Source organism: Rhincodon typus, chromosome 22, assembly GCF_021869965.1.
Source record: "Rhincodon typus isolate 14 chromosome 22, sRhiTyp1.1, whole genome shotgun sequence".
Lineage (NCBI taxonomy): Eukaryota > Metazoa > Chordata > Chondrichthyes > Orectolobiformes > Rhincodontidae > Rhincodon > Rhincodon typus.
In genome coordinates, this window is record NC_063353.1 from 34219483 (window position 1) to 34241264 (window position 21782).

The following is a 21782-nucleotide window of genomic DNA, read 5'->3' on the forward strand; positions in this document are numbered from 1 at the left end:
GGAGGCGGTGGTGGTATGCGTGTGTGCGTGCTGTCGCCACAACATTCCAGACCTAAGTGTCCTACTCTACAGCAGAGTACTGTACACATCTACAGCAAAGGTCACACACACATCTTGTTGACACAAATGCAGCATTCCATTCAACATCAGTCCCAACTCACTCCCATCAGCAAACTAATGAAAACCCAAAGTTGCTGAAACCATTCATACTGCATACCAATTACCACTCCATAACAACCTGTCCAATGTAGCTACTACCTGCCTCCTAATTTGGCAGACCATATGGAACAAACTTCCTCAGCAGTACTTGCGAGCAGACATTCTCCGCTTCTGGGAATCAGAAACACAAAGTCACCAATAAGTTCCTTGTCACAAACCCCATTTGTTGAATGGCAGGCTTTGAATTACCACAGCAAGAATGTCCTTGCTAAACAGGTTCAGGATGTACTGCGTTCATAGGATCACCTAAACCAGTTGAACTTTAAGCCACTTTGAGCCACATCTGCTGGACTGGTTAGTGGAAAAATTTCAAAGGGGTAAAGGTACAAAGAAGTACATATAATACATCAATCCATCAACCCATCAACTATTTTGTAAAATTGTAAATTTGTATGATTGTAAATAGGAACAGGGGGTTAGGAAAGGTCATTGGACTAATTCAACTATCAATCAGAAGTCTGGCAGCTAAAGCAGACTTTGCACTGTGTTACAAAGATATGTGCAACATTCTCAGTGTTCGCAATAAACAAAGGAACAATTCAACTGCAAAATTATTCCCTTTGCCATCCAATGCAGCACACAAATGCGCCACTAGATGGCAAGTGAGCACAGTTTACTCAATAATCTTACACAGCTTAGTCACCAATTGCACAGATGCAATTAAGTCATCATAATTCAGGTGGACAGGCATTTTTTACGTGTATTCAGAACATAGTTTAAGGGAATATTTAGCACTTATGAACATATTTTAAAGCATGCACAGCTGACATTTCCAGGGTCCTGCAAGCCTTTGTCTTCTCATACAGTTCTGACCAGAGCCCAGACAAGGATCACAGCCTCCTCATTTGCACCCTTCCACATGAAAACTCATGTTCATCTGAGAACAGGAAAATAAAATCTGAAGTGTAATCTAGACAGAAGAAATTGGAAGTTGGGCACAGATTTTAGAAAAATACCAGCGTTGCTGTGTATGTGCCTCAGGATGGATTTAACGTGCACAAGAGAATCAATACCTCCCACTTATTCAGCAATGCCTCCTCCCAACATTAGCATTCACCTTACAGGAGATTTTACACATGATCATTTCCAAAATTGAAACATGACATGACTGTTGGAGGTGGAATCAATACAGAAGTGCAAAGGAAATAGGGCAGTAAAAGGTCATAGAGTCTAGAACATCATTTAATATTATTATGGGTGGTGTTCTATCTCAAGATCACATTTCCACAATTTGACCCCCAACAATTCCCTTAAAAATTCAAAAATCTAATAGGTCTTGAATATCCTGGTTGTGCAAGGAGTGCAACAAAGCTTCACCAGACTGATTCCTGGGATGGCGGGACTGACGTCTGAAGACAGAATGGAACATAGAACACAGAACATAGAACAGTACAGCATAGTACAGGCCCTTCGGCCCACGATGTTGTGCCAAACTTTTACCATAAACCTAAGGTCTATCTAACCTCCACCCCTACCTTATACTATCACCCATATGTCTATCTAATAGCCACTTAAATGCCCCTAATGAGGCCGACTCCACTACTCTTTCCGGCAATGCATTCCACGCCCCTACCACTCTCCGAGTAAAGAACCTACCTCTGACGTCTCCCCTATATCTACCTCCACTCACTTTAAAACTATGCCCTCATAATAGCTACCTCCACCAGAGGAAAAAGTCTCTGGCTGTTTATTCTATCTATACCTCTGATCATTTTGTACACCTTTATCAAGTCACCTCTCATCCTTCGTCGTTCTAAAGAGAAAAGCCCTAGCTCTCTCAACTTTTCCTCATAAGACCTTCCCACCATTCTAGGCAACATCCTGGTAAATCTCCTCTGCACCTTTTCCAACAGTTAGGACAATATTCACTGAAGTTTAGAAGAATTCGGGGTGGCTCAAAACCTATAAAATTTTAACCGAGCAAGGCAGGGTGAACATCGGAAGGAAGTTTCTGACGATCAAGAGTCCAGAACCAGGGGTCAGGGTCACAGTTTAAGGATAACAGGATACGCCACTCAGGACTGAGATAAAGAGAAATTTCTTGACCTCGAGAGCATGTGCCTGTGGAATACTCTAGCACAGAAAGTGGCCAAGGCCAGAACATTGAATACTTTCAACAAGGTGTTAGATTTAATTCTTGGGGGTTCAAAAGGTATGGGGGAAAAGCAGGAACAGGCTATTGAATTGGATGATCAAGAACCATTAAACTGAAAGATGGAGGTTCGAAGGGCCAAATGGCCTTCTCCTGCTCCTACTTTCTATGTTTCTTTGTCTAGACAATGCATGGCTTGGAGGGAAACTTGCAGATGGTGTTCCCATGTATCTGCTGCCTTTTTCCAAGTACATGGTAGAGTCCAAAGGTTTGAGAGGTGCAGTAGAAGAATACTTTGCAAGTTAAGGCACTGCATCTTGTAGATGATGCATTTTTTTGCCACTAAGCACCACTGGTGGAGGTAGTGCATGTTTAAGGGTGCTGATCAAAGTGGATCATTTTTTTCTTGCATTTTGTCAAGTTCCTTGAGTTTCTGGAGCTGCACTCATCCAAGCATATGGAAATTATTCCATTACACTATTGACGTGCTCTGTAGATAGAGGACAAGCTTTGGGAAGTCAGGAGGCAATTTATTAATTTCCAGTCTCTGACCATCTGTAACAGCTACAGTACTTACATGCAGGTCCAGTTAAGCTTCTGGTCATTTATTTACCTTGATGCATGCTACACCTGCACATCAACTTTAAAATCCCTCTACTTTATACCAATATGAACCATAGGTATTGAATTTGTGGGAGGAGGAGCAAAACAAAAAAAAAGGTTCATTCTTTTCCACACTGTCTTCCAAACTTACACACCAGGCACCAACTCTTTGGGAAATAGTTCCACAGACACTGCTCACCTTCATTCAATTGACTTATCCATAGTCGACTATAGAGAAAGTAAACGATATTGCAGACTCGTTGAGAAAGAAGTGAAGCACAACAACTGAGCTTCTTCTAGCCTTTTACCCAATGTAGATTTGAAAATGATTCCCAAATAGCGTGGCTAATTATTTCCTTCCCAGCCTGTGACAGCATTTGCACTGGCCTAGTGGTCACTACAGAAACATAACCAAAAAGCCTATTTAAAACATTGCACAACTCACATTGGGACAACTGTGGCAAAATTTCTTCAGCAGGCAATCTGCCACTCTTATCACCTGTGAAATATGCAAGCAAGTTTAAAACTCCATTGTTTCTCATCTCACATCTTTCAACTTATGCAATTGTCTGTACCGTGATCAAATGAAGTTTGAAGCAGAAGGGGATGTCAAACTCTCTCCATACCCAATAAGGATATGGGCCAAAGGCAAGTATTTGGAGTTAGACCACATATCTGCCATGATCTCATTCAATGGTGAAACAGGCTCCAGGAGCTGAATGGTCTACTCCTGTTCCCTTGTTCCAACGAATTAAATGCTCTCAGATAAATTCAGCATTACATTTCTGGCTAGCTCTTTTTGAGCTCCACTACATATCTTCAAAATCTCAAGTCACACAATAAAACAATTTACCTTTCACTAGCTCTAAGCTTTTCTGGACCCTGCGTGTAAACTGCAATCGACCAGTCAACACAGCGAGCGAATCCTTCACGAAGCAGCAATTCCGTTATATTACCATTCTGCGGATGAAATAAATATTTAATATTTCTTTTTAGAAGACAACATAAATAAATATCATTTTTTCTGGTTATATCATCAAGAAGAAGGGCAGGCCATGTCTTTTCTTGCTTTTGCCTGGTGCAGACTCCTGTGCATCTGCCATTCATATCAGAGTCCAAAGCAGCTATACTCTTACCACAAACCAGTAAAGTGAGTGAGGTGGGAGGCTTGTTCCTATATGCATTTACAACAGCCCTTTAAATTGGAACCAGTGTCATTAAATATTAAGCATGCTTTCTATGGTTCTTTTCTAGTAAAAATGCCTTTTCCCACATTTTCTCATGCATCACCAACACTAAAGCAAATTATTCTTCTTTCTGAAACCAGATTTTCCCAAATGGCCAAATGAAATAGCTTCAGTTGAGTTTTAATCTTGCTTCTCAGCCAACTTCTTTCAGTCTAAAATCACACAGGTGCCATCAGCAGACATATTAAGCAGACTTGCACTACAAGAGCCTTAAAAAGTGCTATCATAGGCATAACTATGAACGAAAGAACTGAATTCAATATGTTTGAGGTGAGAGTGGCCACTGCCCACTTGATCAGTGCACCATCCCCACCACAAAAAATTCACTACTCACCAGCAATGCACTGTGCTAACAGTGTGTACCATATAAAAAATGCAGTGCATCAACTAACCAAGCTTCCTTTGACAGCACTTCATAAACTCATTAATCCTACATAGTAGAACTCAGTGTCTGGACTTGGAAATACAATCATTGCTCCTTCAGTCAAAAACCAAAAATCCTCTCAATGGCACGGTGAGTATACAACAATAGATAGACTTCAGTGGTTCACGTCAGCACTTCACTGTCACCTTCAAAAGTATTTAGAGAGGAGGAACAAAGGCTGGCTTTCTAACAATGTTCACATCCCATTAAAGAATAGAAAAAAAAACTACATACACACAGGTTCACGCCAATGAAGTTTTACATAGAAGGGTCCCCCATCTTGTGGGTTGGGGGAGGGATTCAACTAGACCGTCCACCAAGCAAGAGTTAAGGTTTTTAAACAACAGAAAAAAGGAGCATGGTACAAATTCAAAGGATAATGCACTCCAATAGTCACCAGAGCAACTGCGTAGTGTACACCCACTCTTAACTAGTGGATATAGCAGCCAGGTTTATAACTTGCAAAAGTCCATTAATTGATATCACATCAAAATTCCTAACATGAATGATCAAATGTCACTTCAGAGAAGTTGATAGCTACCATTCCACCACTAATCCTCAGAAATAGAACATACGATGCAAGAGAGTTACAGGCATAATAAGGGGACATTAAAAATGCATGTCATATATTACACCAAACTAAATGGTCAATGGTACAGGCTGGAGAATTACCCTGCACCTAACGCTTTGTTTGACCAGAAAGTATTTCACAGATAGTACAAACGGCTGTTGACTCCAACAACATGACCACTTTATAGATGCTAGGTACAAAACATTTCTAAATTTTAAGAGATATCCTACCCTACATGCATAATTTTTTACGCACACAAACCCAAACAGCAGTTTCTTTGTCTTTTGACAAAACTCACAGGATGCAGGATGGTTCCTAGGATGACTTGATTTTGCACACTTTCTAAGATGATCTGGACATCCCTTTGCAGAAGGCGGGATTCCGTGAAAAATTTTGATTCTGCTGCGAATGGTTCTGGTGTTTCTGTCCCATCAGTTTCACGCTTAAAAGTCGGGCACTGCGCAGACAAATGTATAAAGTATTAGAAACTTTACGCATACTGGGAACTTACCACGCATTGTGGAATAAGCCACACAAAGCTGTTCTTTGCGCAATGCGCTCTTTAGTCTTGGCAGATCCACACAGCTGTAGTAATAACATTTCATTCATATTACTTTCAGGTAATCCAGAAAGAAATTCTGTATAAAGGTGGGCCACATTACAGCCATTGAGTATTGTCAGGTTACCTCAGCTCACATTTCTGAGACAGTAGGTTGCAATTTTAAGCATATTAACTGGGAAGGCACTCCAGTACCATGGAAACAAAGCACTGTTGAGTAAGAAGTGCTGTTTTGCAGACGATACATGAAATACATCGAATAGGTTTGTGTAGATATTGAAAGTTGCAATGGGCAGATAACAAGACTAATATTGTGAAATTATGAAAGGAGTCAAAAGGCTTCCTCCATGCAAACCCACCCTGCAGCTTAAACCATACTGAGGAAGGGTCACTCGACCCAAAATGTTAACTCTGGTTTCTCGCCACAGATGCTGCCAGATCTGCTGAACTTTTCCAGCAATTTCTGTTTTTGAAGCTTAAACCATTTGTTTGATATGGCGTTTTATCTTCACACTGTTAAAAATGTTTACGGCACAAAAGGCCATTCATCCCATAGAATCTAGGTCAAACAAGAACAATTCACCTCATACGTAAACAGCGTTAGAAATAGGAAAAGGCATATGCTATTCAGCCTCTCAAGTCTTCCATGCCATTCTATGATCATTGCTAATGTGACACACACACCTTTTCCTTGAACATTTTTCCTTTACAGAAGTGATCAAATTATTCCCTGCTGATGCCCTCTATAACAGGTATAGATAGAGTCTTTTCCCCAGGATGGAGGATTTCAAGACTAGGGACACATTTTTAAAGATGAGAGGAGAGAAATTTAAAAAAGACATGAGGCAATTTTTTTGTTTTACGAAGGGTTGTCTGTGTGTGGAAAACCTTCCAGAGGAAGTGGTGGATGCAGGTACAGTTATACATTTGAGACACATTTGGATAGATACATGAATAGGGAAGATTGGAGTGATATGGGCCAGAAGCAGGCAGGTAGCACTAGTTTAGTTTGGGGTTATGTTCAGCCTGGACTGGTTGGACCAAAGGGTCTGTTCTTGTTCTGTATGACTCTGTGACCCTGGGAAAAACCATTGTGTTTGAACAAATAGCAGGAGTTGACCATTAATGAGGTCAGTACCTGGAACCTGGTTCTGGCCAGTCTGAAAGAGAAATGTTTGAGCAGTTGCAGTTGTTGAACGGTGATTTTTCCCCCCTTTAACTGTATATGCTTTTCTGTCTTTTACGTGAATGGGGATGGAAACAACAATTTCAAATTTAAAGTACAGACGCTTATCAGCTTACCATGTTGCTCAATTTTTTTTCTCCACTAATGTTATTTTGTATCTAATAAATTTTTAAACCAGTTAAGATTAAAAACAGTATTTAAAAATTAGTCACAATGTCTGGGATTAATTATTCAAAAGTCTGGTTAAGAATCATTACATTAACTACTTGGGTGTATTTGATGGTTTAATTTTACAGTGTTGCAAATACAGAGGTTAAAATGGATTTGCTTCAGCTGTCTGTGTCATAACATCAAGATCTTGAATGTTCGAACCATATTGCGCCTCAAGCTTCTCTTCTCCAAAGGCAACTGCCCCAGTTTCTCCAATCTATTTAACGTTAAGTCCCTCAACTCCGGAAGTATTCTTGTGGATCTTACCTGTGATGACTTCATATCATTCCTAATGTGAACTCCCAAAACAAGAAAAAATATTCCAGTTGAACTGAAACCAGTATTTTTAATAGAGGTGAAACATAACTTTCTTACAATGTTTATAAAGTTCAGGTCACCATATGCTTTATTAAACATACTCTTAACCTGTATTGCTTTCTGAAGCTCAGGTACATTGTTGGAGAAACAGGACACTTTGCATTCAATCCTGCAATATGTTACTCAAGTGTTTGGATGGTGCAATGTAAAGGGACTTTATTCTATCGCCACATCATCCTAAGTCTTGGGAGTGCTTAATTACGACAGTGGCAACCAGAAATGGAAAAGTGTTCCAATATATCTCCTGTGATACTGCTCTAAATAATCAAATGCCCATAAGGTACGTGATTTGCCATGTAATATAGATTATATCATTCAACTGTTGAAGCACAGCAATATTTGAGCCTTTCTGGCTCCAAAGGCAGAAGATCCAATTGCTAAATGTTAGCACAAACCGAGGTGATTCCAAATGTACATGTTTGATCACTAAACTCTGCAGATTGAAACGTACTTGTCAAGTTCAAGTTCCAACTGAACCAAGAAAATGCTTTGCAATGGCTTTGAGTGGGAAATCATGTCTCACTAACTTGATTGAGTTTTTTTTGAAGAGGTGACAAAAAAAGAATGATAAAGGCGTTGTCCATATGGGCTTCAGTAAAGCATTTGACAATGTTCCGCGTGAAACACTGGTTAGTAAGGTTAGATCACATGGGATCCAGGCAGAGCTAGTCAACTGGATACAAAATTAGCTTGAAGGTAGGAGACAGAGGGTGGTGGTAGAGGGTTGTTTTTCAGACTGGAGGCCTGCCACCAGCGGTGTACCACAAGGATCAATGCTGGTCCACTGCTTTTTGTCATCTATATAGATGATTTGAATGTAAATATAGGAGGTATGGTTAGTGAGTTTGCAGATGATACCAAAACAAGTGGTGTAGTGGCCAGTGAAGAAGATTACCTCAGAATACAATGGGACCTTGATTAGGTGGGCTATTGGGCCAAGGAGTAGCATATGGAATTTAATGACAATAAACATGAGGTGTTGCATTTTGCTAAGGCAAACCATGCAAGGACTTATAGTTAATGGTGGGGCCCTGGAGCATTTGCTGAACACAGAGTCCGAGGGGTACCGATACATAGTTCCTTGAAAGTGGAGTCGCAAGGTAGATAGGGTGAAGACGGCATTTGGCATGCTTGCCTTCATTGGTCAGAACACTGAGTATAAGAATTGGGATTTCATGTTGTGGCTGTACAGGATATTGGTGGGAGCACTTCCAGAATACTGTGTACAATTCTGGTTGTGCTTCTATAGGAAGGATGCCATTAAATTTGACAGGCTGCACAAAAGATTTACAAGGATGTTGCTGGGACAGCAGGGTTTGAATTATAGAGAGAGGTTGAATAGGCTGGGGCTTTTATCCCCTGAGCACAGACACAGGTTTATAAGATCAATGAGAGGCATGGATAGGGTGAATAGCCAAGGCTTTTTTTCAGAGGGTGGAGGAGTCCAAAACTAGAGGGCATAGGTTTAAAGTGAAAGGAGAAAGATTTAAAGAGCCTGAGGGGTAAATTTTTCACGCAGCAGATGGTGCGTGTATGGAACAAGCAGCCAGAGGAAGTGGTGGAGGCAGGTATAATGACAACATTTAAAGGCGTCATTAAAGGCAACATTTAAACGGGTACATAAACAGGAAGGGTTTAGAAGGATATGGGCCAAATGCTGGCAAATAGGACTAGGTCAGATTGGATGCCTGCTGTGCACTTGTTTCCATGCTATATGATTGTGTGTCTGGAATGGGATGAAACATAACTTCCAGCAGAAATTTATAAATATGGAGATGATACGGACCCGCACTTCATAACTCAGCTTAAACTGTTTAATTTTGAGGAAATTATTGTGTTCCCAAGATAACCAACAGAAAAAATTCTCATAACTCACTTGGGTGGAGTGCACAATAATTGAACACCACTATTCACTGACTGACTAGGGCAGATACGTCCTGGGCTGAATTTTATGATAGATATAAAGTTTAAATCTCACATAATTTAACCATCTAGACTGTCAAAGTACAATTTAGAAGAAAACCACAAACAGAATTTTGGAATAACTAATAAGGATATTCTTCTTTATGGAACAATGAACAAGAAAACTAAAAGCCTACAGAAATGCTGACATATTATTGCATATTATGCATCAGGAAGACAGATTTTTCTACCAAAGGATCTCTTAATTTAACCTTAACTTCATTTCCCACAGTCCTTTGCTTTGTCAGGTAACATCTAATTAAAAACAAAGTGTTGCAACTCCTCAACAAGTGGTGCCCATTGTATTTCCAGCATTTTCAGCTCCTTTGACATTACAAGTAGTATGGATATTTTTCATTCGATGCGCGAATGCTATGAATATCAATGCTTCAGCATGTTGACATTCTAAAAGCAATAAATGACTTGAAAATTACCATGGTACTCAGAGAAATCACTAAGCTCTACAATGAACTTAGAACCTCAGTCATGTTCCGGCTAGAAATAAGTTGAACCTGCAAGTATGGCAAGTCAATATAATTATACATGAAATGCAGCAGAAAATCTTGTTATGTAAATGTACCTTAATACCAGAAAGCATAACTGTCACCAGGTAGTAGTCAGGCAGCAACAAAGCTCTCACAACACTCCCATCTCGCACATGCTCAATGACAGCTGTACAAGAACAGAGAAAAGAAAATCAGTCCACATCCTTTGAAAGAGGGCACAAGATAAACTTGTATTAATTTGACATCTCTAATACAGAAAGTGATGCTTTCTCAAGACGACAATGAGGGGCTCAAACAGACCCCAAAACAAGAAATAGTCAAAAAGTTAGTAATGAAAGGTGAAAAAGATGGAAAGGAGTGAACAGACAGAAAGAATCAACAAATGTTTCCAAAGTCAATAGAAAGAGAGAGATCGGAAAAGTCGTAAGACAGAACCACAGCGCAGGAGGTTGGACAAGGTTGAAAAGGATGGGTACAACAATTACAGATGAAATTTAAAATATAAATTATCAAATTTAACACTTTGAGACACCAAACCACTGACAGAAATCAGAGAAAAATGGATTGAATGGACAATCAGAACATTTTGCTGGTTGAGCTTTGAATGAGTTGGAAGCTTGCAGTAGCAAACAGAGACTATCAATAACTTGGCACTGGAACCTAGAACTGCCAAAAGCATAATAGAATGAGGCAAGTCTGTTCGGAGGAGGATGTTGAAGGTGAGGTAATAAGCAATCTAGGTGGTGACTTGATCTGGCAACCTCCTGACAAAGAAAAGTACTAATAACAAAGCAAAGGCTGAAACTAGAAATTTCATTTTCTTGTGGGTGGGTGTGTTTTTTGTGTGGAAGTGGAGGTAGTGGTGATTTGGGGGTTGGGGTGATATTTGCAGTTCAGTTGACTGGATAAATGTAAACACAGTTCTGGGAAATGCGTACCTGGAAACAACATATTTCAAAATGTTAGGAAGGAAACATAAGTTCGAGATTGGTTGGTAAATGACAAAGCCTATGGAGTCAAAGGTACATCATTTTTGATGGGGGTGGGGAACAGCAAATTTGGAGCAGAAACCATTAACACACCAGCTAACTTCAGACAAATAATGGGTAGTTAAGCGGTCAGCAATTTAGTAGGAAGAGGGTAGAGGGAGCAAGAAGTGGGTCCCATAAACAAAATGAAGGGAGATACGTGAGAAACTGGAGGAAGACACAAGTTCAGGCAATTTGACAGGAAGTTGACCCAATAAACAAGTGCAAAGAGAAAGGTGGAAGGGGTAGTTGATCGGTTAATTTCAATCTTAGTGACAAAGGAGTACAATCAGTTCCTCACAATTATTGTTATTGGAAAGGAGGGAGAAGTAGCTGTGCAGAATTAATTCTCAACAGAAACTCTGAAATTCAACCTTGTAACATAGCTTCAGTAATTTCAACTCAGTGACATATTGATCCAAGTTGTACTATAAAACTATGAAACGATAAAGTAGCTAATACAAATCAAAGTTCCTTAAAATTTATTACAATTCAATTGCAAGACTTTATCCAAATTCAGCTTCTGGAATGTTTAATAAAAAAGGTGGCCAATAACTGAGCATTGCATTCCAAGAGAGTTTCTGTGCAAAAACGAAATAGATTCAGCATAAAATTGAAAAAACAACAATAGGGATCATTCTGCCTCACTTGCCTGTCCTGGCCTTTAAAAGAGCTGTCCAATTACTCCAACGCCCCTGATGTTTCCCTCATAGCCTTATAATTTTCAATGTAGAGTAATTATAAATTCCTTACAGAAAATTACTCGATCTATTTCATCCACCCTTCCAGGTACTGCATTCCAAAATCAACTCACTTCACTTACTTCATCAAAAGCCTTCATAACTTTGAATACCCCTATCAAATCTAAGGAGAACAATCCCAGCCTCTTCAGTCTTTCGGCTGACTTGGAGAAACAGCCGTAAACCAGCTTCACAATAAATGACAAAATGTCCACCTGCAGCCCAAACAGTGGATAGGTGAGCTTCTCCACACCTCAGCCCACCTACTGCTGCAGCAACAACTTCTACAAGGCAAACAAGAAAAGCCCAGGTGATGCCTCCTACCCTTTGGGAAAAGCAATTAGCTTCAACAAAGTTTCATCTCAAAGCTGCTTTTGGGCAATCAGTACATAGTGGAGGAATCCCAGGTGCTAAGATAGATCCCATCACTATTATTTTCATTTTGTTAATTATTTAAAGCAACATACTTGTAACATTACAGTTACATCTTCTGTAAAGATGAAAATATTACCAATTTGCTAGTTAACCATGACTTACCAAATACAGACATCAATAATGGAGTACACTGAATACAACTCAGGATTCAAGATGAAACATCAAAACACACTGTTGGAAGAGTTAATCTCATTCACTAACCATTAACTGGTTTTTGATGATTGGAGTCCACAAAATGACGAGGGTTTTCAATGGTGTATTTCAGATCTCGAATGGTGTGTGAACTGCCTCCTTCACCCCACATTCCTTTCTTAGCTGCTTTTGCTTGTTCTTCAAGTTCACAAAGTCTGGCTTGCTCAGGGCTAAGAGAAAATTTTGATAAAATTAGCAGATGGAGACTCAGGAAAATAGAACTTCAGACAAAATCTGGTCAACCATTTGCCTCTTAGGCCTCTGCTATTATTGAATGTAAGTACCACCAATATGATTATGCTTTTGTTGCACTCGGTCGCAGTAGTGTGTGTCAGTGAGTACTACTCTCACCTGTGTCAGTTTCTGGGTTCAAGCTTGACCCAAGAGCGAGGCACACACAATCCAGCCTGGCATTCCAATAAGGTACAGATGGAAAACTACATTTTCAGAAATACTGTTTTTTAGATAATGAATTAAGATGTGCCAGAGTTGGTCCTCTCAGGTGGCTATAATGAAATGCCTGTCTGGAGGTGTAGGGAGGCTCATTTGGAGTGTAAGCACCAGCACAGTCTAGATGTATCAAATGGTCAGCTTCTACGCTCCAATTCTACGTAACTTGAAGGTCTTCCCTACATCAACAAATGTGAAGGGCAGATACTGGGAATTCATCACGAGGAATCTCTGGCACAAACACATACCAATTATTTCAGAGATAGTAGGAACTGCAGATGCTGGAGAATCTGAGATAACAAGGTGTAGAGCTGGATGAACACAGCAGGCCAAGCAGCATCAGAGGAGCAGGAAAGCTGACATTTTGGGAAATATCTTGTTTCCTCCAGGAACGTCCCCAGTTTCTCCAACTTAGCCACATAACTGAAGTTTACCATCCATGGAGAAGGAGGGTCTAGGCCCGAAACGTTAGCTTTCCTGCTCCTCTGATGCTGCTTGGCCTGCTGTGTTCATCCAGCTCTACACCTTGTTATCTCACATACCAATTATTGTAGGGCATAACAGATTTAACTTGCCTCAAGGATACCACTGAATATTATGCAAAACAGGACAAGGTTTGAAAGTTTAATAAAAACCTAAAGAACTGTAGATGCTGTAAATCAGGAACAAAAAGTTGCTGGAAAAGGCCAACAGGTCTGGCAGCATCTGTGAAGGAAAAGTCAGAGTTAATGTTTCAGGTCCGGTGACCCTTCCTCAGAACTGATGGTGAAATGAAGAAGGGTCCCGACCCAAAACGTCAGCTTTCCTGCTCCTCTAATGCTGCGTTCTTCCAGCTCCACACTCTTATCTATTGACCCTCCCAGCTTGATAGTGATCAACTCCTTTGTCTGTCCCCAACTGTCTCTCTCTTCGGGCTCTATCCTATCATTTACTCCCTACCCCACCCACCTCCCTATTTTCTGCATATAAACTGACGTTTTCCCAGCCACCATCAGTTCTGAGGAAGAGTCACCAGGCCCAAAATGTTAACTCTGTTTTTTCCTTCACAGATGCTGCCAGGCCTGCGGAGCTTCTCCAGCAACTTTGTTTTTAAAAGTTTAATAAATTGCCTTTAGGTTTTCTAAATGTTGAGCACGTTTCATGTCCTTATTTGCCCCTTCAGGCTTTAAGTGGCAAGTCAAATTTGGTCAGTAGAAATGACAGATTATGCACTCTGTCTAGTAGGGGAAATGAAAACAAGTTAGGAGTGTTGGGGGGGTGGGAATGAGAGTTGTCAGCTGCAAAGGAGGAAATGCAAGGTGACAGTGTTACACAGGTTTGGGAGTGGCTAAAGAGAGGAGGTATTGGGTTGGACAGTATGGAACAAATGTCAAGACAAACACCACTTTCAATTGCTACTCAAAACTCAACTGGAAATGAAAATGCAATCTGCCTTGGCCAAGTTACTCCAAAGACAAAGATATACAGCCAGATAACACACTGCTTTGACTCTTACAATTAAATATCAGTTTGTTTGACATACCAAAGGGGTCTATACATCTATTGCTCTATACCTTAAGGTGAAATTCATGCATCTAACTGGAAGGGAGAATATTGGCATAGATGAAACAAAGACAGAAGTCTCCAATACTGTGCGACACCTGTGGTGAATGATAAACAGATCTTTATCCCACACCATCAATTCCCTGTACAATGAAATTTCCAATTTCAGTAAAATCACTGGAGATGACATATTCCTACAGGAACAGGGCAAGTCACTTTCACATCTGAGACAAGCAACACTGTCAAATATTTGACAGTATATCAATGTTCTCAGCAAGAGTTTGCAGATCATTGATGGGGAGTGGCAGAGTACTACAGACAAAACTGGGAAATGACATCTAACTAGCAGTTCTTCCATCAAGCTGATTTTGAAATCTAATGGTTCCCTCAAATCATCTCCTCAGGGTCTAAAGGCAGCAAGATAGAAGAATTAACAACATAAACATATGCTATCTCTATTCCTTCCATGCAACTTCAAAAGGGATCTCAGCAAGCTTTAATTTCCAAGGGGTTCCAACTTGGTCAGTTGTCGAACTGTCTCAGAGATCAAGGAACATTGATGCTGCTAGGCCCCATAGTTTGCAGCCACAAAAAATGAATCAGATGTGAATTGGGAAGTGATAATGGTAAGTGGGTCAGTGATGTAGTAATGCCAAGACATTTTAACTTCTCAACAATCCAGCACCCAGAATTTCTAAAGCAATCACATTCATCAACCCAAAAGCAAACCATATTTGATGAAGAAAAGACAGAAAAGATAGACTGAGGGGAAAGGTTGGTATTTCAAGCCAATAGTTGTCATTTTATTGTAACATTTTAATATTGTCCTGATAAATTAACAAATTGGAAGTTCACTATAAATTATGGAGGACAGGAAAACTGGATGTTTTAAATTCCTTCCAATTCAAAGTCTCTTTTAAAAAAAAATAGTACTTACTTTGTTCCTCGAATTCCTTCCCTACGGACTGAAACCAATCCTTCAGTTAACAACGATTCCGCAATATTCTCCCCGGTTGTATCTGAATTATCAAAAAAATTACATTAAAAACGATTTACAGCCCAGCGATTCACAAAACAGTAATCGAGAAACCAAGTAATAGTCTTGCATGAAGAATCAATCAGCAATGGAATGAAGTAGTTAATACAATCAGAAATGTCTAGATTGGATTGGTCGAGTTAAAGGTCACAACACATCGATATGATAGGTGTGCGAGAGCGCCTGATTATGTGCCAAATGGCCCATGATCATTTCCTTTGTTATTCCGCACAAACAGACTTATAAAATAAATCCATTTTTGCATCAAGTGCCACAATAATAGATTCCAAACGCAAAAATATTTAAATTTATCACTGAAGCAACGGAGCCACATCTAACAACTAATCAACCTGATAAAAATCAACAATTAGCAGTATAGCAGGCACCTTGAAACTTGAAAACAGTAAATGAGATAATTTAAGAATTCCAACCACACTAAACCACAAAATGAAACTCAGTGAACCCCAAACATCGATGCTTTAACAGCCAGGCAGTTTTCCATCTGAGGAAAAGGAGGGAAAATTATAAAGGAGTGAATCAGCAACAAAGCCACTGATGTATGTTCAATGGATGAGTGGAGAAAACCCAAGACACAAAGTCCAGATACTTTGGAACCTGGGACAGAAGGGAGGCATTTAGAGGAATGAACAAAAACTTCAATGGCCATTCTGCACATGCATTGGAGTGCATGAGAACAAGCTTTATGTCTGCTCTCTCCCCACTTCCACGTTTTTAAAACAAAAATGATGCTCAACGAGATCCTCAGGCTCAGGTAGAAAGATCTACACCAGAAATATTGAATTTAATGTTCATGAATGGTACTTTTAATGGCATGCTTCCAGCAGTTCATTGTTTTTTAAACCTGCCATGTTATATACAACTCTGCCTCTATCTCAATCAGATCTATCAGAGGTTGATTAAAGGTTGTGAAGGGGTTTAGCAAACTGGTTTTCATTGCTCACACCTTTAAGTGTAAGAGTTGGGACTTCACATTGAGGTTGTATAGGAGGTTTGTGAGGCCTCTTCTGGTTGCCCCGTTATAGGAAGGATACTATTAAACCGAAGGGGTTTCAGAAAAGATTTACCAGGATGTTGCCAGGAATGGAGGGTTTGAGGTATAAAAATAGACTGGAAAGACTGGTCCTTTTTTCACTGGAGGGTAGGAGGTTGATAAAGTCATGAGGGTCATAAATAAGGTAAATGCAAAGGGTCTTTTCCGTATGGTGGGGGTGTTCGAAACAAGAGGGCATAGTTTTAAGGTGGGAGGAGAAAATTGTAAAAAGGACATGAGGGGCAAGTTTTTTTTTAAAACACAGTAGTTGAGTATGAAATGAACCACAGAAAGTGGTAGATACAGTTACAACATTCAGCAGACATTTGGATAAATTTGTGAATAGGAAATGTTTGGATGAATATGGGCCAGGCAAGGATGTGGGACTTGTTTAGTTTGGGAACATAGTCGGCATGGATTGGATGGACCGAAGGGTCTGTTTCCATGCTGTAGGACTCTAATTGTGGCAAGGAGACTTTTGTACCACCTGTGTGTTTCAGCAAAGTAGGACTAAGTGTAGGTCAGCCAGCCTGGTGCAGCAAATCTGCTCCTTAGATAAATTACTACACTGGAGGAGAAAACTTTCAGCAGCTAGCCTTTGCTTTGGAGTAGCATAATATTTTTCCAGCAATTCAACTAATATACACGACAACTTTTTGATGACATCTGAAATATGAACTTGTTTCTTTAAAGAGCACAGTTTATTTTTAAATAAATTACATTGCAGTTTCAATAGAAAATTCAAATTGAACAAAGCATCAATGCATTAACTTTTTAAGCTCCAGTGATAGCATTTTTCTTGTTCATTCATGGGATATGGACATCGTTGACTGGGACAGCACATATTGCTCATCCCTAATTGTCCTGGAAAAGGTCATGGTGAGCTGAATTCTTGAACTGCAGTGCTGTCAAGATGGGAGTTTGAGGCTTTTGACCTAATGAAGGAACAGTGCCACAGTTCCAAGTGAAGTCAGTGGGGGGTCTGGAAGCAAACTTGCAGGTGGTGTGGTCTGATATATCTGCCACCCTTGTCGTTCTAAATGGTAACTATATTGAAGTTGAATGATGCTTTGAAGAGGCGCATCTTGTGAATGATACATACTCCTGCCACTGTGGAGAAGGGAAGAAATGTCAGAGGTAGTGTTTGGAGTGTCAATGAAGCAAGCTGCTTTACCCTGAATGCTGACAAACTTCATGTGTTGTTGGAGCTGCACTCATCCAGGCATGTAGAGATATTACCTCATACTCCTGAACTGTGCCTCGTAGATGGTAGGCAGGCATTGGGGAGGCAAGACGCCAGTTAGTTGCTGCAGAATTCCTAGCCTCTGATCTGCTCTTGTAGCAAAATATTTAAATGGCTGATCCAATTCAGCATCTGGTGAATAGTACCACGAGGATGTTAACTGTGGAGGATTCAGCAGTGGTAACATCACTGAATATCATGGGAAGGTGATGCGATCCTTTTGTGACCAATGCACCCTTTAATCTTCTTACCAGCTGTGCAGTCCTCCAATGCACGCAGGGTACGGTGACGAAGGAACCAGACGATAATTGTGCAATTGGCATACCAATGCTGGTCACAGAGTGCAAAACATTGGAGTGGCTGAGGGGGGAATGTTGTCCGTGACATGGCCTGGTATTTGAGGGGTCCAGAGGTTTCTTGTCACTTATCTGTACAGCAGTCGCCATCAACTTGATTCAGGAGCTCAGCTCTTTTGTTAGTGATCGGATCAAGAATGAGCACAGGGGCCAAGTCTTGTTGGTGCAGCCCAAACAGAGCTTTAATGAGCATCTTTTTGCTCAAGTATGTGACACTTGATAGAGGCCCCTTTCATCACTTTACTAATGATTAATTGTAGACTTTACTGTAGGCTGATAAGGTGGCCATTGGCTGGTATGAACTTGTCCTGCTATGAACTTGTCCTGCTTTTTGTGAACGGAACATACTATGCAGTTTTCCACATTAGCCAGGTAGATGACAGTACTTTAGCTGTACTGAAACAACATGGTGATAAGTTTGGAGCACAAGTCATCAAAACTATTGCCAGAATGTGGCAGCATCCAATGCCTGCAGCGGTTTCTTCATGTCACATGGAGTGAACCAAATTGGAAGATTGGCATCGGTGATGCTGGGGACCTCAAGAATGCAGAGATGGGTCATCTGCTGGGGACATCTTAGTTGGAGATGGATGCAAATGCTTCAGCTTGTCATTTGCAATGATGTGTTGGACTCCATCATTGAAGAAGGGAATATTTGTGGAAGCTCCTCCTCCAGTTAGTTTAATTGCCCACCACCATTCATGCCTGGATGTGGCAGGACTGCAGAGTTTAGATCAGATCTATTGACAGTGGAACAGTTTGGGCCAGCTATCACATGCTGGTTCCGCCATTTGCCAAATAATTCCATGTTAAACCTTCAGAAACTGACACCTCATTTTTGGATATACCTGGTGCTGTGCTCCTGAACTCTTCTTTGAACCAGGGGTGGCTCCCCAGCGTGATCATAATGGTGGGATGGTATTTGTGCCAGGAAAAGATTTTAATGTCATAGAATACAATTTACCTGCTAATGATCAGGCATCAGTTGCTAGATCTATTCAAAGTCTACAGCATTTTGCAATTGGTAGTGCCACACAATACAACTAAAGTTATCTTCAATGTGAAGTTGGAACATCTCCTCAAGGTTTGTCGCGTGATTTCTCCTATTTATACTGTCATGGACAAATATATTTGTGATGGAAAGGTTGTGGAGGAGCTGGTCAACTACATTTTTCTCTCGTTCATGCCCTCATCTGATGTTGACAACGTCTAACAGCCAGGTCCTTTATGACTTGGCCAGCTTGGTCAGCAGCGGCGTTGCTGAATCAAGGTGATGTTCATAGAAATTCCCCACCCAAAGTACATTCTATGCCCTTACCACATTTTGTGTTTCTTCTAATTAGCCGTGCTCAACACGGAGGAGAACTGATTCACCAGCCAAAGGATTTGTTTGATAGCTTGGGAGTCTGATATCTGGGCCACAGAGAATTTTTACATTGTAATCACTATTAATTGCACCAATTCTTGTCTACTTGCATGAAATTAAGAAGAAAATGTTATATTGAAACAAGGCAACTGAGACGTCAACTTTGATATGGTGTAAACTGTATCAAAAGGGGAAATATGAAATACAAAGTTCCAAAACAAGGTGCCAAACGTTGACTATTAATTACAGCACAACTCAAGTGACGTCAAGATGTTTTTGTAATGAAATTTTCAGCCTAGAAAAAGGCAAAAACATCAGGATAGTTTCTAAATAATCGGATTCCATGATTTAATTTATTGGTTGGGTAGGTGAATGATAGGCATATTTCCAGGTAAATGTTGATTACACAAAGAAAGAAGCAAAAACAGCAGCACCGTCTGCCAGTTACTTGGCAACAGAACACATCATTGAGTGACCAGTTAAAGCAGAACCAATGTAGCAACTGTGCAAGTAGTATTCTGGAACAGAAACAGAAAATGCTGGAAACACTCAACAGACCAGCCAGCATCTATGGAGAAACAAAGTTAACATTTTAGGTCAATGGCCTTTAATCAAAACTGAGAAAGGTTGAGATGCAACAGTTTCTGAGCAAGAGGTGGCTGAGACAAGAACGAAGGATGGTCTGCAACAACGTGTAAGAGACTGATACCATGAATGACTATTCTCTAGAATCCGAATTGTGTCTCATTCGAAAAACCCTCAACCTGTTCCTTACTTTTTTTATTCATTTGTGGGATGTGGATGTTGCTGGCTTGCCAGCATTTTTGCCATCAATTTCAGAGGACAGCCGAGAGTCAACCACATTGCTGTGTACCTGGAGTCACATGTAGGCCAGAGCAAATGAGGATGACAGATTTCCTTCCCTTAACAACATTAATGAGCTAGATGAGTTTTTCTGGCTATCAGCAATGGTCATTATTAGCGTCTTAACTCCACATTTTTTAAATTGAATTCAAATTCCACTAATTGCTGTGGCAAGATTTGAACCTCGGTCCCCAGAACCTGGGTTCCCTGGGTCTCTGGATTAACAATCCAGCCTTTAAACCATCAGGCCCTTGTCTTCCCCCTAACCCCACCATGGCAGATGGTTATCAAAGAATTATTGGAAGTGGTCCAAAATATTGGATACTAAGAATCTGAAGACAAGAAATGCAAATTATAGTTAAAACCCGATTGACAGTAAGGTTGCTGAACAAGTTACTTATGAGAATCTGAACTCTTGACACGCAGACAAAGATCCATGGTTTATTTTCATACGGGAGGGGGGGGGCAAATTTTTGGATATGACATTATTGCCACACAACAGTGAAAAGGTGGTGTTATTTATACTGGCATTAAGAACAATGTACATCTCATAAGTTGAATTTATTTTTTGTACTGTGTGTTAAAAAGAGGGAGACTGATTTTAAATTCATTTTTGAGTGCTTTTACTTGCAAGAAGTCTGGAGGCCTGTTGGTTTGCATGTACTTTAATGAGGTTTCAAGTGAAGAGACGGGGGTTAATAGTCGAGAGGAAAAAAGGTAAGGGGAGAAAAGAACTGTGCTGTTACCTAATTACAAGTCCAGGGACACAGAAAAATCCAGAAGGGAGTCAGCATCCACTTCAAAGCGTGAAGGGCAAAGTTGAAAATTGTCTCATAAGAAGTCCTACAATTCTACTAGAAATTGAGTTTAAGGAAGTCATACGCTTGTTCTAAAGTTAAAGGAAGAATCAGTTTTGCTTGCGGTTTTAGGTGACGAAAATTCATCTCGTGAATATGCACAAACACGGTGAAAGGAAGCCAGTTGCAGATAGAGTCATAGAGACGTACACAGAAACACACTTAGGTCCAACTCGTCCATGCCAATAAATACCGTAAATTAATCTCGTCCCATTTGCCAGTATTTGGCCCATATCCCTCTAAACTCTTCCTATTTGTGTATTGTGGCAGCCTCACCATGAAGTCCTGGTTTGGAGATAGTGGCAACTCTTAGCTGGGGTTGGGTATTTGCAAAGATATTGCTGGAGTTAAAGGGACAGTGTAAGCTTGAATCTTTGTCTGGTGTTTGCCATTAAAACTTTCCAAACTGTCTATCCTACTATCACATTTTTCTTAATCTACTAAGTGTTTTCACGTTAACGTACACATGCAGACAAACATTTGGCCGTACCGCATCTGGAAAGCTCCCCACGTATCAATGGTACACAGATGGTCACTTCTGGAGGCTGCCGCCACAAAAGATTTCCACACAGCAGCAAGAGAAACTGCAGTAAACGTTGCTGCAGACTCTTGTTCACAATAAAGTTGGAGTCTTTCAAGTCAGATTTCAGTCTGGGATCTGCCCT

At 40.4% G+C, this 21782-nt stretch overlaps 1 protein-coding gene across 1 annotated transcript in view; it reads right to left on the reverse strand.

Annotated features, from left to right (window-relative positions):
* LOC125485739 (staphylococcal nuclease domain-containing protein 1-like) overlaps positions 1–21782 on the reverse strand; it is a 45750-nt gene that overhangs the window by 730 nt on the left and 23238 nt on the right. Inside the window, exons 4-8 of the mRNA XM_048609984.1 lie at positions 15282–15363; positions 12362–12522; positions 10032–10123; positions 5455–5613; positions 3768–3874 (exon numbers count right to left, since the gene is read on the reverse strand). Of these exons, the coding sequence (XP_048465941.1) occupies positions 3768–3874; positions 5455–5613; positions 10032–10123; positions 12362–12522; positions 15282–15363 (601 nt within the window). The remainder of the gene's footprint in view (positions 1–3767; positions 3875–5454; positions 5614–10031; positions 10124–12361; positions 12523–15281; positions 15364–21782) is intronic.